Genomic DNA, 19,602 nt, shown 5'->3' with positions numbered 1-19,602 from the left:
ATAAAAATAAATAAAGTGTGATAACCATAGTCTGAGTTTCAAAAAGTACAGTTACTAAACAAAAAAACAAACTTACCTGTAAACAAATGTCATCTGAGGACATTAAGCACATGTGGATGACATCCACAGATCCTGGTATGGACAGTAGTAAAGTGTACTTACACTTTAAAAAACATTTTCAAAGTCTTGAAACTACCTATACCGCTCATGTGGCAATGCTTTCCTGCACGACATTGGCTTGCGGGTCCATTGGTTTAGTAAAAAAGATTAAAAATCAATTAGTGAAGTAGAGAGGGTGGTAATAATATATGCCTGGTGTCCTTGGAAAACATATGTTACAGGTAAGTAACTGTGCTTTATCCTAGGACAAACAGGCAGATATTCTCACATGTGGGACTGCCAAGCTCTTATGATTAGGGTTGGAAGTTGGAATTTAAACAGAGAACAAATGTTGTAGAACTGCTTGCCTGAACCAACTATCTTGTTGAGAAAGACGGGGTATGCACTTGGGACAAAGGAGGGAGTATATTGGCACATGGAAGAAAGGAAGGAAGGAGCCATGAACTTGGGACACAGAAGGTAGGGAAGAAGGGGCATGAATTTGGGACATAGTAGGGAGGGAGGGAAAGAGATATTGAGGGGGGGAGGGAAGAGAATGGGAGAATTGCTGGGCATACGGAGGGAGAGGAGTAAGGTAGAGATGCATGGGGAAGAGAAATGAGAGAGAGAAATGTTGGATATAGTGGTAGAGAGGGAATAGGAAGGATTGAAATGAGATACAAGAGGGGAATGTTGCAAATGGTGGTGGAGGGAATGAAGAGAGAGATGTGGCATGGTGCTGGAGAAGGGTGATACAAGAAATATTGGGCATGGGGCTGGTGGGCAGGGATAAAAGATGCTGCACATGGTCCGAGGATGAGAGAGGGAGAAATGTTGGATGTGGCAGTAGAGGGGGTGGGAGAGATGCACCCTGGATCCCTCTCTTTCCCCACTCCTTTTGCAGCATGGGAGGGAATGAAAGAGATGATGGACAGTGAGAGAGAGGGGGGATACATGTTGCACATGGGGATAGAGGAGAGAAGATGAAATGTTGTGCAGCAGTGGGGAAGGAAAAAGAGGGAGAATGATCCAGGACACTGTACAATTGGAGGGAGGGGAGAGAGAAATGCTGGACCATGGTAAGAGGAACCAAAAGAAAGTAGAAAAAGAGAAACTGGAAAGCACAGTTACTTACCCTAACAGGTGTTATCCAGGGACAGCAGGCAGCTATTCTTACATGTGGGTGACCTCATCCACGGAGCCTGAATGCTGACAACCTTGCAAGCAGACTTCCTTGAAGAAACTCTGAAGTTTCGAGTCTGCTGCACTGCGCATGCGCAAGTGCCTTCTCGCCCAGCAAAAGGCTCGTCTCCTCAGTTCAGATAGCTAGCAGAGAAGCCATCCAGGGGAGGTGGGTGGGTTGTGAGAATAGCTGCCTGCTGTCCCTGGATAACACCTGTTATGGTAAGTAACTGTGCTTTATCCCAGGAAAAGCAGGCAGCCTATTCTCACATATGGGTGACTTCCAAGCTAACAAGAATGGGATGGTGGGAGTGTTGGCAACTTAGGAGAATAAATTTTGTAATACACTCTAGCCAAAATGGCCATCCCATCTAGAGAAAACATCCAGACAATAATGAGAGGTGAAAGTATGAACCGAGGACCAAGTGGCAGCCTTGCAAATTTCCATAATAGGAAATAGGAGCTACTGAAGCCGCCATGGCTCTGACTTTGTGGGCTGTAACTCAACTCTGTAGATGCAGTCCAGCCTGAGCATAGCAGAAAGAGATACAAACAGCCATCTAGTTGAAGATGGTTTGCTTAGAAATCGGATGTCCCAACTTGTTCGGATCAAAGGAGACAAAAAGTTGGAGGTGCAGATCTGTGTGGTTTGGTGTGTTCTATGTAGAAGGCCAAAGCACGCTTACAGTCCAGGGTATGAAGAGCTGATTCTCCAGGATGAGAATGAGGCCTTGGAAAAAACACTGGAAGTACAATGGATTGATTGTGATGAAATTCTGAAACTACTTTGGGTAAGAATTTAGGATGAGTACAGAGGACCACCTTGTCATGATGGAAAACTGTGAAAGGTGGATCAGCAACTAAAGCTTGCAGCTCACTGACTCTTCGAGCAGCTGTGATGGCAAAGAGAAACACCACTTTTCTGATGTTTCGTATCCATTGGTTCAAAAGGTGGCGTCATCAATTGAGCAAGAACAACATTGAGAACCCAAACCACTGGAGGCGGTTTGAGAGGAGGTTTGACATTGAAAAGTTCTTTCATAAATCTGGAAATCACCGGATGAGCAGAAAGGGGTTTCCCTTCGATAGGCTGATGGAAAGCAGCAATTGCAATAAGATAGATTTGAATGGATGTAGACTTGAGGCCAGAGGTAGATAAGTGCAGAAGATAATCCAAGACGGACTACAAGGAGGCATCTTGAGGCTCCTTGTCATGAGAGATACATCACGTAGAAAATCTAGTCCATTTTTGATGGTAGCATTGTCTAGTGGCAGGATTTCTGGAAGCCTCTAAAATGTCTCGAACAGGTTGCGAAAACTGAAGAGTTATGTTGAGAGGTACCAAGCTGTCAGGTGTAGAGACAACAGGATAGGATGAAGAAGAGATCCATGACTCTGTGTAAGCAGAGATGGAAAATCTGGTAGATGGTATGGCTCCCTGCTGCTGAGTTGAAGTAGAAGGGAGAACCAGGGTTGCCTGGGCCCCTGAGGAGCTATCAGAATCATGGTGGCATGATCGTTCTTGAGCTTAACAAGAGTCTTAAAAATGAGAGGGAATGGAGGGAACGCATACAGGAACAGATTCGTACATTCCAGAAGGAAAGCATCTGCTTCAAGACGATGAGGAGAGTATATCCTGGAGCAGAACTGAGGCAGTTTGTGATTGTGGGGAGACGCAAAGAGATCTATCTGAGGAGTTCCCCACTAAGAAAAAAAGTGAAGAGGTGAGGAATTGAGTGTCCATTCGCGAGGTTGCAGAAGACGAGTCAACTTGTCCGCCAGACAGTTTTTCTCCCCTTGAATGTAGACTGCTTTCAGGAAGGTGCTGTGAAGGATTGCCCAATTCCAACCCTTCAGGGCTTCCTGGCAAAGAGGGAGAGATCCTGTTCCTCCCTGCTTGTTAACATAGTACATGGCGATTTGGTTGTCTGTCCAAATGAAAACTACCTGGTCGTGAAGAAGATGCAGAAAAGCTTTGAGAGCATTGAAGATTGCTCTGAGTTCCAACAAATTGATGTAACACTGACGATCCATGCTGTACCAGTGGCCTTGAGTACAGAGACCATCGAGATGAACCCCCCAAGCGTAGAGGAATCTGTCGTGAGGACCTTCTGATGAGGGGGTGTCTGAAACAGTAAACCTCTGGAGAGATTGGAAGAAAGCATCCACCAGTGGAGAGACTGTCTCAACGAAGGAGTGACTGTAATGTGTCGAGAAAGTGGATCGCAAGCCTGCGCCCACTGAGATGCCAGGGTCCACTGAGTAATTCTGAGGTGAAGTCTGGCAAAAGGAGTCACGTGAACGGTCAAGGCCATGTGACCAAGTAGTACCATCATGTGTCTCGCTGAGAGTGAAGAAAGGGAAGACACTTTGGGCAAAGCTGAAGCAGAGCATCCAGACGCTGCTGAGGAAAGAATGCTCTGAATTGGATAGTGTCCAGAACAGCTCCGATGAACTGTAGATTCTGAGAGGACTGAAGATGGGATTTGGGAAAGTTGATTTCTAAACCCAAACTTTGTAGGAACCACATAGTCCGTTGGGTCAATACAATAACCCCCTGAGATGTTGAGTCTTTGATGAGCCAGTCGTCCAGATAGGGGAACACCTAGAGACCATGGTTCCGCAGAGCTCCTGTCACCACCACTAGACACTTGGTGAACACTCTTGGAAAATAATGACAGGCTGAAGGGAAGCACTCTGTACTGAAAACTCATTTCCTCCAAATACTCCTTAGAATACTTAGAACCAGCGTGCAATTTAAGATCCAAGTCCTCAGCCATCTGACAGAGGAAAGAGGAAAAGGACAATTGATCCGCCAGAGGATGGCCTCGAGAGGGACTCTATGACATCGAGGCGCCTTGAGTAGAAAACGAAGGCAAAGCTTCCCTGGAGTATTGATATCCCAGCGAATAGACAGACTGGAGCGAGGCACTGGAAGCAGCGGAGCCCTCAGGTTCTACTATTGGTGTCCTCAATCGAGGGGTTGGAGGCCTCAAAGAATTGGAAGGTCTGAACGAGGAAGGCTTCTCCCTGGAGGAGGATCTGTGCTTCGATGAAGGCCTCGACCGGCGATGAGAGTGCTGCCTGGAAGCAGGTCTCGTGCGAGGTCGAGGAGATTGTGCCCCATGCCTCGAAACAAGCAATGCCTTATGTGAATGTATAGGGCTGGAAGCCAACGTGAGTCGATCACGGAGCCCATCCCAGGCACCCTGATAGACTTGTGTTGCTTTTGCGATCTACCGGGCGATCAGCCTTCCTCTCTCCGACATCAATTCTGACGTCAGAGAGGATGTTCCGGGCCAGACAATCGCTGCCTGGCTGGCCCGGAACTTACTCTCCGACGTCAGAATTGACGTTGGGGAGAGGAATGCTCGGCAGCCTGATGCTTCTGCGTTAGGAAGCAGGGAGAGCTTGGGGCAGTGGTGGCTTGGGGGCCTGTTCCCCGATTGCGGTGGCGGCAGTGGCTTGGGGGAGGGCAGAAAGAAAGAAAGAAAGAAAGGGGGACGGCAGGGAGAGAAAAAGAAGGGGGGCAGGGAAACAGAAAGAAAGGGGGGACAGGGAGACAGAAAGACGGGGGCAGGGAGAAAGAAAGGGGAGGGGGCAGGGAGAGAGGAAGAAAAAATTGGGGGAGGGAATGAGGTCTGGAGGAGAGGAAGCATACAGTAGGCTGAAAGAAGGGAAGAAATATTGGTCGCACAGTCAGAAGAAGTGCAACCAGAGACTCATGAAATCACCAGACAACAAAGGTAGGAAAAATGATTTTCTTTTCAATTTAGTGATCAAAATGTGCCTGTTTTGAGAATTTATATCTGCTGTCTCTATTTTGCACTATGGATCCCTTTTACTAAACCGCAATTGCGGTTTTTAGCGCAGGGAGCCTATGAGCGTCAAGAGCAGCGCGAGGCATTCAGCGCAGCTCCCTGTGCTAAAAACTGCTATCGCGGTTTAGTAAAATGGGAGGGGGTATATTTGTCTATTTTTGTATAGTTGTTACTGAGGTGACATTTCATAGTCATCTGCATTGACCTTTTTGAAAAATGATAATTAACATTTTCTCTACGTACAGTGTGCTTTGTGTTTTTTTAAAAATTTATTGTTGATAGATCATTTTGACTTGGTCATTTTAAAAGCAGCTCGCAAGCCCAAAAAGTGTGGCCACCCCTGCATTAAACTATCATCAGTAGCCGTGTGAAAATACCTGAAATGTGGCACTTGCATACAGTCAAGATTGATGTGAGCCACAAAATTAACAACCAGAACCCCAGGAGGGTCTGGGTCTACTATCAGGCAGAGTATTAGGGTGACGGTCCATCCCAGAATCAATGAAGTCGGCCAGACCACTGCCAAACAATAATAGCGCCTGAAAAGGTAGGCTAGCCAAAGTAGCCTTGGAAGAGGGATCACCAGCCCACTGTCTAAATCCAAGCATTCTGCAAGCAGAGACAGAAAATGCAGACCTTTGCCAAAACTTGCATAAGGGCCTACAACACATCTGCATGATAAACTGTTCATGCTCAAAAAAAGTTGAGGAGGGGGAACAACCACAACACTCTCCAGCGCGTGCATTTGAGAGAGAGACAGATGCATGCAACAAAAGATGTCGCAGAAGCAACTTTAATGCCTAAAACAGCTGCATCAAAGAGTTTCCTGAGGACCACATCCCACGGCAGTCCTGCATATCCTTTAACTCTACACTCCCCACACTAGGGAGAGAGGTGCATTTAGTCACCTGCGCCACTAAAGAATCCACCCTGAACTGGCCCAAAAGCTGTTGACACTCCTGTGCTATATGCACACACCACAAAGCCAGGAGGAAGAGGTGAACGGAGCTGGCTGAGTGACCAAATTGAGCTCCTGCAAAAATTCAGAAATAAAGTCCGACAAAATCGCAGACTTAAATAAGCACAATAATAATTTTATTCTTATATACCATCAAAGCCATAATAGTTCGAGGCGGTTTACAATAAGAAGAGCTGGACAATCAGTGATGATAGGCACAATGTAAAGTCATAGAATATATGTAAGCAGGATACAGAGATAAGAGGAGCTGGAACAATCAGCGCACAGATCAGCGAAAATAGGCACAACACTGTAAAGTTGTCAAATACATGTATGCAGAGTACTGAGAAGGCTTGAGAGTTATTGGTTACAAATTGGTTAAAGTATAAAGAGAAAGGGCTTTAAGAGTTCTTAGGTTACAAATGTGTTGTACAAGTTTGTTTTTACTAGTTTTCTAAAACTTAGATAGGATGAGGAGTACGTAATAATGTTACCCAGCCAATTGTTCAGATGGCCTGCTTGGAAAGCGAGTGTTCTGTCCAAGTATCTTTAATATCGGCAGGCCTTTATTGTTGGGTGGACAAACTTGTGGACTCAGCATGTAGGCCTAATGGAGCAATCCAAGTTGAAATGAGAGAGCAAGTACATGGGGCCGAACCAAGAATAGATTTGAAACAAAGACAGGCAAATTTGACCAGAACTCTTGCCTCCAGGGGTAGCCAATAAAGTTTTTGATAATAGGGGGTAATGTGGTCCCATTTTTTTATACCAAAAATCATTCATACTGTCGAGTTTTGAATAATTCGGAGTCTTTAGATGGTTTTCTTGAAAGACCCCAAATAAATGATGTTGCAGTAGTCGAGCATGCTTAGAATGGAGGATTGCACCAGTCCATTTCTGGTGATAGCATTGTCTAGTGGTAGGCTTCCTAGAAGCTTCTAAAACATCTCTTACAGATGGAGAAAACTTAAGAGGGGTTATGTGGAGAGGTACCAAGCTGTCAGGTGTAGAGACTGCAGGTTGGGATGAAGCAGAGATCCTTGACTCTGTGTAAGCAGAGAAGGAAAAACTGGTAGAAGGTATGGCTCTCTGCTCAGTTGAAGTAGAAGGGAGTACCAAGGTTGTCTTGGCAACCGAGGAGCAATTAGAATCATGGTAGCATGATCGTTCTTCAACTTGACCAGAGTCTTGCGAATGAGAGGGAATGGAGGGAATGCATAGAGGAAGAGATTCGTCCATTCCAGAAGAAAAGCATCTGCCTCGAGGCGATGAGAGGAGTATATCCTGGAGCAGAACTGAGGCAGTTTGAAGTTGTGGGGAGCTGCAACAAGGTCTATCTGAGGCATTCCCCACTGTGAAAAATGTGATGAAAAGGCGAGGAATGGAGTGTTCATCCGTGAGGTTCCAGTAGATGACTTTAAGTTGTCCACCAAGCAATTCTTCGCCCCTTGAATGTAGACAGCTTTGAGGAAGGTGTTGTGATGGATTGCCCAGTCCCAAACCTTCAGAGCTTCTTGACAAAGGGAGGCAGACCCCGTCCCTCTGTTTGTTGACATAATGCATAGCGACTTGGTTGTCCGGCCGAATGAGGACTACTTGGTTGTGAAGATGTTGAAAAGCATTGAGAGCTTTGAGGATCGCTCTGAGTTCCAACAGACTGATACGACACTAACGATCCGTACTGGTCCACAGGCCTTGAGTATGGAGACCATCAAGATGAGCGCCCCAAGCATAGGTCGAAGAGTCTGTCGTGAGAACCTTCTGATGGGGGGGGGGGGGGGCATTTGAAAAAGCAAGCCTCTGGAAAGACTGGAAGAGAGCATCCACCAACGGAGAGACTGCTTCAATGAAGGATATGTGTCGAGAAAGAGGGTCGCAAACTTGCGTCCATTGAGATGCCAGGGTCCACTGAGGAATACTGAGGTGAAGTCTGGCAAAAGAAGTCACGTGTTCTGTGGAGGCCATGTGACCTAGAAGTACCATCATGTGTCTCGCTGAGATGGAAGAGCGGGAAGACACTGTATGACAGAGTTGAAGAAGAGCTTCCAGTCGTTGTTGTGAAAGGAATGCTCTGAGTTGGACAGTGTCCAGAACAGCTCCAATGAACTGTAGATTCTGTGAGGGCTGAAGTTGAGATTTGGAAAATTTGACTTTGAATCCCAAACTTTGTAGGAACCAGGTAGTCCGTTGGGTCGCTACAATAACCCCTTGAGATGTGGAATCTTTGATGAGCCAGTCGTCAAGGTAGGTAAATACTTGAAGACCATGATTCCTTAGAGCTGCTGCTACCACTACCAGGTACTTGGTGAACACTCTGGGAGACGAGGCCAGGCCAAAGGGTAGTATTCTGTATTGATAATGCAGATTCCCCACCCGAAATCTGAGGTATTGATGGGATGCAGGATCAATGGGGATATGAGTGTAGGCCTCCTTGAGATCCAGAGAGCATAACCAGTCGTTCTGCTCGAGAAGGGGATAAAGGGATGCCAGGGACAAAATTTGAAACTTTTCTTTGACTAGAAATTTGTTGAGAGCCCTGAGATCCAGAATGGGCCGTAGATCGCCCGTCTTCTTCGGAACAAGGAAGTAACAGGAGTAAAAACCCCTGTTCTGCTGTTCCAAGAGAACTGGTTCGATGGCATGGAGACGAAGCAGAGCTTGAGCTTCCTGAAGAAGAAGGGCGGTCTGGGATGGATTGGAAGGATACTCTCTTGGAGGACGCTCTGGTGAAACCTGAGAGAAATGAAGAGAGTATCCTTCCATTAAGATGGTAAGTACCCAGAGGTCGGATGTAATTGTCGTCCATAGATGGTAAAAAACATGAAGACGACCTCCTATAGGGGGAAAAGAAGAGTCAGAATGGTGGAGGTTATGCTCTGTTTTAAACAGTCAAAAAGCCTTAGGTGCAGCAGAAGGTTGAGGTTTTTGTTGCTTCTGAGGCTGCTGTTTCTTAAGAGGAGGGCGATTATAAGGAGCTGTCCTCAGAGCAAAACGCCACTGATAAATAGGAGCAGGACATGCAGGTTTGGCAGGAGCTGGCTTTGGCTTAGGTCTTTCAATAGAAGCAAAGGATTTTTCATGGTCAGACAATTTCTTGGTAGCTGCCTTGATGGATTCATCAAAGAGGTCATTGCCTTTACAAGAAATATTAGCCAAGCGGTCTTGAAGATTAGGGTACATGTCAATGGTACGAAGCCAGGCAAGGCGACGCATAGCTACAGAGCAAGCAGCTGCTCGGGCAGACAACTCGAAGGCATCATAAGATGACTCGAGGAAATGCAATCGGAGTTGAGATAAAGAAGCAAGGACTTCTTGAAATTCAAAGTGCTTTTGAGTATCCAAATAAGTAAAGAACTTTGATAAGAGAGAAATGAGGAATTCAAAATAAGTAATAAACTGAAAATTATAATTGAGGACTTTAGAGAACATCATGGCATTTTGATAAATGCGACGTCCAAATTTGTCTATCGTTTTCCCTTCCCTTCCAGGAGGAACGGTGGCATAAACCTGGGAAGGATGGGACCTCTTCAAGTAGGACTCGACAAGCAGGGATTGATGAGATAACTGTGAGTTGTCAAACCCTTTGCAATGCACAGTTTTATACCTAGAGTCCAATTTTCCTGGAACAGCTGGTATGGAAAAAGATGTCTCCATGTATCGACAAAAATTCTGATTTAAAAGCTTATGAAGAGGAAGCTTAAGTGACTCTGCTGGAGGTTGAGGAAGATGCATGACTTCTAGATACTCCTTAGAGTATTTGGAGCCAGTATCTAATTGAAGATCCACATCCACAGCCATCTGACGAAGAAAAGATGAGAAAGATAGCTGATCTGCCAATGCTTTGCCTCGAGAAGGACTCGAGGACATCGAGGCAGCCTGGGTCGAAGATGAAGCTTTGTCAGGAAAAAAGGCATCAAAGAAATATGGTGACTTGGACGAGGCAATCGAAACCGGGACATTGGAGACCTGGAACGAGGAGTCGATGGTCTAGTCGAAGTTGGGGTAGATCGAGGCTTAGTTGAAGAAGGTCTTTCTTTAGAAGAACTATGCCTGGAAGGATGCCTCGATGAAGGCCTCGATAGTCGATGAGAACTGTGCCTGGAAGCAGATCTCGAAGATCGAGGAGACTTTGCCTCGGAAATGGAAGCAGCTGATGGTATCAAAGAATGTATAGGACTAGAGGCTGTAGATCGAAGCTCCAGAGGCTTGGTGGAGGAACCTCGATGCACTCCCAAAGACTCTGCTCCTTGTATAGAGTGTGAGGATTCCTGCCGAGGCATTTGCAAAGATTCTGCTCCTTGCTGTACGTGCTTAGATGCCAGACCAGACACTCGCAGAGACTCTGCTCCCTGCAAAGAGTGTTTAATCTCAGACTGAGGCAAAGGAAGTGGCTCGACCTCGCGGGAGTCTGCTGAATGCCCAGGCTGGGTGAGTGGAAGAAGCTTCGGTCCCATATTAGTAAGGAACTGAATGAATTGCTTCTCCAACATGGTCTGGAAAGAAGCCGACAAGGATGGATCCGCGTCTGAAACCGGACCACCTGCTTTGGCTGGAGGTTCCCTCGAGGTAGTGTGAGTGTGCTTCGACTTGGAAGTCTTAGGCACTTTAAACACTACCACTGGGACTGTCTGCTAAGCTATCTGACCTGAGGAAACAGGGAAAGATACAGCAGAAGTCGTCAAAGAAAGAGCCGCTGCAAACGACGAAGGTCTGATGAGGCTCGAGGTGGAAGCAGTAGAAGCAGGAGGAACCTCGGTAGTAGTTGAGGCCGAGGTCGCCTTTGAAGTCGAGGGATCAGAAGAAGAATCCATCTCGAAGAGCTTGTCCACCAAAATACAACGACGATTGAAGGCTCGAGGTTGAAGCGTAGCACAGCGCAGGCACGACTTCGGATAATGTTTCGGCCCAAGGCACTTGAGGCAGCGATGGTGTGGGTCCGTAAGAGAAATCGCACGCTGGCACTTGCTACACTTCTTGAAGCCCGTAACAGGCCAGGACATAGAAATAAAAATAGCCGCCGCAAGATCGAAGCCCTCGGGCTGCGGCCGAGAAACGGACGGAAGAGGAAAAAATTTTTTTTTTTAACTAAAAATGAAAGAAATAAAATAAGAACAGCGATTCATGAGGAAAAAAATACAAACCGCGGTTCAGAGAAGGCACAAAGTAACAAAGTTAAATGCAGAGAGTCAAAGACGGACTTCTCGGCTCCGCGGAAAACTGAGAACTGAGGAGACGTGCCCTGCGCTGGGCAGGAAGGCACTCGTGCATGCACAGTGCGGGCGACTCGAAACTTCGAGTTTCTTCAAGCAAGTCTGATTGTGAAGCGTCCACATCCGGGCTCCGTCGATGACGTCGCACATATGTGAGAATAGGCTGCCTGCTTGTCCTGGGATAATAGCCGTTTTTAGTACAGGGAGCCTATGAGCGTCAAGAGCAGCACGGGGCATTCAGCGCAGCTCCCTATCGCAGTTTAGCAAACAGGGAGGGGATACATTTGTCTATTTTTGTATGGTTGTTACTGAGGTGACATTGCATAGAGTCATCTGCCTTGACCTCTTTGGAAAAAACCCCGGAATATGAATGATAATTAACATTTTCTCTGCCTTTCAGTGTGCTTTGTGGTTGTTCTTTAAATTTTATTGTTGGTAGATCATTTTGACTTGGTCATTTTAAAAGTAGCTCGCAAACCCAAAAAGTGTAGACACCCCTGGTTTAGTCCACGATGGATTCCCTATCTCCTATTGGGCCTCTAAAGTTGGATTTTCTAAAAAGGGAGGTGTAGGTATCCTCTTCACTCAGGGATTGAAGATTGAGATTCATAGGGTGGTGTCCCTTGGCTACAGAATTCTGACCTCAGAGTATGAGCTCTCCCACAGCCAGAGATGTTCCAAAGCTGGGAGCTTCTGCAGCACTGAAGAGACTCATGATCAGATAAAAGAAACCCAAATTAAAGGGGGGGGAAGAACCTTGAATAGAACAGACAGGCTTCTAACATACTGAGTGTAGAGAGATAAACTGAGGAGTTGCAGGCCAGCCCAGAGTAATAGGAGGCAAAGCAAAGAAAATGCTAATGAGGCTCTATACACAGGATCTCATAAGAAGGACTTGACTATTCAAGAGTTCAGGAATGATGTGCCTATTGTACAAGATGAAAATCAATATATGTGAGTTTAACATGTCATACAGACATTTTCTTTGTGCAGAGTAGTTTTTCTTTCATTTTCTTTCTATGAGTAGTTTTTACTTCACATCGGTGTGACCTTAGCAACACGATAGAAATTAGCACATAATCTGAAAAAAGCATTTAGGCCACACACAGATTTACAGTCATCATGCATTACATATAATGCTATTCTCAAATTCACTCTTCCATCATCACTACTTGCCTGCAAATCCAGTCAATTTTAAACACACCACCTAGCATTTTTGCATTCATTCCTGCAGGCAGCACCCAGTGTATAGGGGATCCTCCATGATGTGATTCAGACGAAAGCCTTGCAAACCCTATAGAAAAGGAGGCCAAACATGTTATAACAAAGATCAATAAGTAGCAAAGCCACCATGCCCGCATCCCCAAAGAAAAGAGTTTCACCTACCCTGAAATTTCCCACTCTCTCTCACAGAAAATATCAAGATAACACTCCTTGCAGATCTGAAGGCTGCATTAAGTTTCTTCTCATTTACAGGCAAGGTAGACCAGACACCCTATAAATGAAAAGCAACAAAGGTTATACACACAGATAAGTGCAGAGAGTAATGCTTCCAGTGAAGTACTTTGTCAATGTAGAGAACAGTTATTTGATACACACAAGGAAATCATATTGGTCAGATTTAACCACCCCACAGGATTGGATCCAAATCATCTGAGCAGGTCAGGTCATTTCTGTAATGGTCTTCAATGCTGGTGCTTATCTAATTCATTGCAGTTTTGAATCTACTTGAAATGAGGCATATAGAAACATTTTACTTAATCTCTCACCCCTCACTCTGTTCAATCTGTTTTCACACTTCACTCACTGGATTTATCACTCAAAAAGATCCTCACCCCATCTGACCTTTATATACCAAGCATGATTTTTATTTTAAATTTGTACTCTTTACATGATCATCTTTCACTGTTTCCCCCCCTCTACCAACTCTTCTTCCTTCATCAACATCTATCACCCCTTCTTTTCAGTAACTTTAGTTCACTTAACTTCCATTCCCAAAATAAACTCTGCTTCTCAGTTTCTCCCTTCTTTTTCTCTCTTCACTACCAGTACACATTTCCTATTCTTTCTGCCTCAGTCAGCCTTTGCTCCCTAGCCTCATTATCTCTTCGTCTCATTTGCCTTATCCCCCTTCCCCTGCCCAAAAAAACTTCCTCTCTCCAGTCTGCAATCACTCATCACTGCCCTTCTATTCAAGCAGCCTGGCCCAGGAGAAGAATCTAATTCCTATCCTTTCCTCACCAGGGCTGGCAGCACTGATGACCTCACTTCTTGAGCCCTATAGCAGGGGTTCTCATAACAAAGCCTTTGTGGGAACACATGTGCGTGTAGCTAGGCAAATCTCTAAGAGCTAAGAAATCCTGAATTGTATTATCTCTGATTTGTTTTAAGCATATAATCTAATACTTTCCCTTTCCCTTCAATCTACCACTTTACTTTCAGTTTGTAATAAAGAAAAATAATATAAAACTTTTTTGGAAAGTTTGGTTCTCATCTGCTTGGTTCTCTGTTGAATTAAGGACTCTCTGTAAGTGCAAGGAAATTGTTAACTGCTTTCCAGCCTGACCCTTTAGCAAGCTCAGCTTTAAAGTCTGACCTTACGGCAAGCTCAGGTTTAAAATCTGGGCACTGCTCTACTAAAAGAGGAGCTTAGATTTTAAATCTTGTGTTTTTCTGCTCTGCTAAAGTAAGGATTTGCAAATTCTGTGTTCTGCTCAATGGAAAATGGTGCTTTGGCTTTAGAAAGTCCTATATATTTGCCTGCTTAGCTCTGTAGTACAGTGAGCTTAAGAATTTGGCTTGCTGGTTTGCCAATGAACCAATTGAATAGTTGCCTTAAGACAGGGGTGCCAAATTCAATCACATAAGAGGCCGAAATCTAACACATAGGCTAAGTCAATGGCCAAATTTTTATTAAGAAACTTAGGGGTCCTTTTTTTTTTTTTTAACTTCTTTATTCATTTTCATTTCAATCAACAAGTATACAATTTTATACAATATATTATACAAAAACACTTGTACATTCTTAACCATAAATCTAAAAATTTATAGAATATCCCACCCCCTATCCCAACCCAATTCCATAATTCCATCATTACCATATTATGTCTTTTTTCATTATATAGTTCAGTCCTATAAAGGTGTCTAATCATTTGAATATATCATTAATGGCCCCCATATCTTTTTAAAATTCTTATAATTCCCATTTTGTAATGCAAGAACTTTTTCCATTTTATATATATAACACACTGTATTCCACCAAAACATAAAATTAAGTCTTGTATAATCTTTCCAGTTCCTAGTTATGTGCTGAATGGCAACTCCTGTTAATATTAATAACAACTTATTATTGGACACTGAAATTTGACTTTTATATCTCATTGAAGTACCAAATAAAATTGTATCGTAGGACAGGGCAACATGATTTTCTAATAGCAAATTAATTTGGGGCCAGATTGATTTCCAAAATGCATTAATACAAGGACAGAAATAAATTAAATGATCTAAAGTCCCTGTCTCTCGATTACAATGCCAACATCTATTAGACCTAGAATTATCTACTTTCTGTAAATGAACTGGGGTCCAAAACACTCTATGCAACAAAAACAACCATGTTTGTCTCATAGATGCCGACATTGTCGATTTTATTCTCCAAGACCAAATTCGTGGCCATTGAGATGCAGAAATTTGGTGCTTAATCTCAATGCTCCAAATATCCCTCAACCCAGTTTTCTTTTTTTTATTCAAATATTCACTTAGCAATTTATACCACTGTGCGGCTTGGTGGCCCAAGAAATCCGCCTGAAAGCAAAGGAATTCCAAACTATATTGATTATTAAGATTCTTCCATTCAGGGAACCCCTCCTGAATAGCCTGCTTCAATTGCAACCATTTAAAATTTTGATTTTTATTTAAACCATATTTGTGTTGCAATTGTGAAAAACTAAGCAGCGAGCCATTTAAAATAACATCATTCAATGTACGAATACCTCCAATAATCCATTGCTTCCAAACGATTTGAGATCCGCCAATTTTAATTTTGGAGTTTACCCAAATAGATTGATGTAATGATTTAGTAATTGGAATAGGTGACAAGTTACTAACATACCATAATGTTTTCCATGTATCAACAAATATTTTATTTTCTTTATATCTTCTAGGTATTTTTATACTAAGAACATGAACCAAATGCAAAGGAAACAGGAGTCGCCATTCCAAGTATAACCAATCTGGGACATTCTCCATGAGCTCTGGGAGGATCCAATACATACCCTGACGTAAAATATAGGCTTGATGATACCTATAAAAATTTGGAAAATTTACCCCTCCCTCCATAATTGATTTTTGTAAAGATACTAAAGCAATTCTTGGCCTTTTACCCATCCAAACAAATTTCGTAAGAATACCATTTAACTTTTTATAAAAGGACCCCTGAAAAAAAATTGGTATCATATTCATTTGATAACAAACAACAGGCAGTATCATCATTTTAATAGTTTGAACTCTCCCCCACCATGATAAATGCAATGGATTCCATTTTTCACACATATCTGTAACTTTTTTAGTAAAAGTTTTTCATTTTCCTTTACTGTATCCTCAATATTATTTTTAATAAGGATACCTAAATACTTTAGACCCTCGTCTTTCCATACAAATGTAAATGAATCAAATAATCCTTTGACACAATGAACATTAAGTGGTAGAACTTCAGACTTACTCCAATTAATCTTATATCCTGAAAATTTTCCAAATCTCTCTATCAATTCAAGTAAGCATGGTATGGTGGTCTCTGGATTCCTCAAATAAAGTAATATATCATCTCGGGAGGGATAGTACGTCTTAGGAAACCAGACGGAGAATATGTGGAAAAAGACTCGGAAAAGGCACAACTATTAAATGAATATTTCTTCTCAGTCTTCACCCGAGAAGCGCCGGGGCAAGGCCCTCAGCTACAGACAAGGGTTAACTCGGCTGACCCATTTAGTAATTTCAAGTTTACACCCAGCAGTATCTACGATGAACTGTCAAGGCTCAAGGTTAACAAGGCTATGGGGCCTGACAACCTACACCCCAGGGTGCTCAGGGAGTTGAGTGATGTCTTGGCGAAACTGCTGTCCACGCTCTTCAACCTCTCCCTTAGTACAGGCAGCGTCCCGTTGGACTGGAGGACGGCTAACGTCATTCCACTTCACAAGAAAGGCTCAAAAATTGAGGCAGCAAACTATAGACCGGTGAGTCTCACATCAGTATTGAGCAAACTAATGGAAACCTTAATCAAACACCAATTAGACACAATTCTTGATGAGGAGAACCTACGGGATCCCCGTCAACATGGATTTACTAAGGGGAGATCCTGCCAATCCAACCTGATCAGCTTCTTTAACTGGGTGACGAGGAAGCTAGATGTTGGGGAGTCCCTGGACATCGTATACCTGGACTTTAGCAAAGCATTCGATAGTGTACCACACCGCAGGTTGCTAAGCAAAATGAGTTCTATAGGATTGGGCGAGACATTGACAAAATGGGTTGGGAACTGGCTTGGAGGTAGGCTTCAAAGGGTAATGGTAAACGGCACCCCCTCTGAAATGACGGAGGTGATCAGTGGAGTGCCCCAAGGCTCGGTCTTGGGCCCGATCCTGTTCAATATCTTCATAAGTGACTTGACAGAAGGGCTCCGAGGTAAAATAACATTATTCGCCGATGACGCCAAGCTAAGCAATATAGTGGGCAAAAGCTCAACGGACAAAACCTCAATGCCCGACAACATGATGCGATCTACTCCAACTGGAGCGCTGGTCTAGGACCTGGCAACTCAGTTTCAATGCCAAAAAATGCAAAGTTATGCACTTGGGTAGCCAAAATCCATGCAGGACTTATACCCTTAATGGTGAGATCCTAACAAGAACGGTAGCAGAGCGAGACTTAGGGGTGATCGTCAGTGAGGACATGAAAGCTGCCAATCAAGTGGAGAAAGCTTCATCCAAGGCAAGACAAATCATGGATTGCATACGCAGGGGTTTCATCAGCCGTAAGCCGGAGGTCATTATGTCATTGTATAGATCCATGGTGAGGCCCCACCTAGAATACTGTGTGCAATTTTGGAGGCCGCATTATCGCAAGGACGTGCTGAGGATGGAGTCGGTCCAGAGAATGGCCACTTGGATGGTCTCGGGACTCAAGGATCTCCCGTACGAGGAACGGTTAGAAAAATTGCAGCTATACTCACTCGAGGAGCGCAGAGAGAGGGGAGACATGATCGAGAAGTTCAAGTATCTCACGGGCCGCGTCGAGACAGAGGAAGATGTCTTCTTTTTCAAGGGGCCCTCGGCAACAAGAGGGCATCTGTGGAAAATCAGAGGTGGGAAACTGCGAGGTGACACCAGGAACTTCTTTTTTACTGAAAGGGTAGTTGATAGCTGGAATAGTCTTCCACTTCAGGTGATTGAGGCCAGCTGCGTGCCTGATTTTAAGGCCAAATGGGATCGACACGTAGGATCTATTCACAAGGTAAAGGTAGGGGAGGGTCATTAGGGTGGGCAGACTGGATGGGCCGTGGCCCTTATCTGTCGTCTATTTCTATGTTTCTATCTGCATAAGCAGAGTGTTTATATTCCCAATTTGAATAGGGAATACCCTGTATCCCCTTTGCTTGATTAATAGCAATTAACAGGGGCTCCAGAACAACATCAAAGAGCAATGGAGACAAGGGACAACCCTGTCTAACCCCCTCTGATCTTCTTCTAGCCCTTCCTTGGAGTTCCTTCCTCATTACAAATCCTGTAAACCATGCCGAGCTCCACAACTATGGAGATGGTGCGGTATACAAACCCAAGGTTTAGTTTAGTTTAGTATAATCTTGCACCAAGAGAGCTATACAGCGTCTGAATCATTTGAATGAAACCAGACCCCACCCCAAACCAATCCAATGCTTGATACATAAAATTCCATTCTACCCTGTCAAAGGCCTTTTCTGCATCTAGAGAGACCAAGAAAGTCGGATCATTTACTGTTTTTGTTAAATTTAAAGTATGAAACGCCAATCTAGTGTTATGAGAAGAATGTCTCCCTGCAACAAATCCTGTTTGGTGAGTATCAATAATATAAGGGAGAGCTTTTGCCAATCTTAAAGCCAATATTTTAGCAAGAATTTTCCCATCCACATTTATTAATGAAATAGCCTGTAGTTTGATACCAAAGTAGGATCTCTATTTGGTTTTGGTAAAACAATAACCAACGAATTTGCCATAGTACCTGAAATACAACCTTTAGTCAGTTGATGCTGATACAAATTTAACAGATATGGTAAAAGATAATTTGAAATGATTTATAAAATTCTACCGTAAAACCATCACCACCTGGAGCGGATCCAACTAAGAGATTTCAATGCTTCTTCTAATTCTTTTAGAGATATAGGTTCTTCTAAACTTCCTTTTATAAGCTCTGGAATTTTTGGACCATTAAGTAAATTTAAAAAATTTAACCCATCTTGTTCTTTGTTTCTATAAGTTTCTGAAGAATATAGATCTTTATAGAAAGCAAGAAATTGTTGTAAAATATGCTCATTTTTAGTGTATGAATCACGTTTATTATCCTTTATTACAACGATCTTTGTCCTCCTTTTTTTTGCCTTAAGATAATTTGCTAATAATTTCCCAGAATTATTTGAATTTCCATAATACTGAGCTTGCTGATAGAACAAATCCTCCCTAACAATCTTTGAAGATAATTCATTATATTTGGCTTTAGCTTTTAACAAAATTTGTAATTTATTTTGTTCCCATCTATTAATTAACTTTTTAAAAAAATTTTAATTTCTTTTTCCAAATCATAAAAATGTTTTTTAGCTTGTTTTCTAACATAAGCTGAATATGAAATAATATATCCTCATAGTTGCTTTAAAAGCATCCCTTATCATCTCAATATTAACATCTCCAGAATCATTAATTTGGAAAAAAACTCAATCATTTTTTATTTAAACTCATCCATAAATTTTAGATCTGCAATCAAAGCATTATCAAATCTCCAAATCGGCTTTGCATCTACTTGCTCATCCAATTGTAATTCAATCCAAACACCACCATGATCAGATAAAATTATCGGATCTATGATGGCTTTATTCACTTTCTGAGCTATTTTATTTGAAACAAATATATAATCAATTCTTGAAAAAGAATTATGCACTTGAGAACAAAAGGAAAATTCCCGATCATTAAAATGAAGAATATGCCATATATCTGTTAAATCACAAGATTGAACCAAATTATCTAAACCTAATGATTTTAAAATTTTACTTGGACTCTTATCCATTATCGGATCCATTACAGCACTGAAA

General features: G+C 43.1%; 1 protein-coding gene across 8 annotated transcripts in view; it reads right to left on the bottom strand.

Moving 5' to 3' along the window:
* YTHDC1 (YTH domain containing 1) overlaps window positions 1-19,602 on the bottom strand; it is a 397,408-nt gene that overhangs the window by 105,436 nt on the left and 272,370 nt on the right. For all 8 annotated transcript variants that reach the window (XM_033963055.1, XM_033963075.1, XM_033963093.1 and 5 more), the window contains 2 exons: window positions 12,657-12,765; window positions 12,447-12,564 (listed from right to left, as the gene is read on the bottom strand). In XM_033963055.1, coding sequence (XP_033818946.1) covers window positions 12,447-12,564; window positions 12,657-12,765 — 227 coding nt within the window. The remainder of the gene's footprint in view (window positions 1-12,446; window positions 12,565-12,656; window positions 12,766-19,602) is intronic.

Source organism: Geotrypetes seraphini, chromosome 1, assembly GCF_902459505.1.
Source record: "Geotrypetes seraphini chromosome 1, aGeoSer1.1, whole genome shotgun sequence".
Lineage (NCBI taxonomy): Eukaryota > Metazoa > Chordata > Amphibia > Gymnophiona > Dermophiidae > Geotrypetes > Geotrypetes seraphini.
Note: the sequence above shows the minus strand (reverse complement) of the source record. Positions and strands in the feature narration are given on the sequence as shown.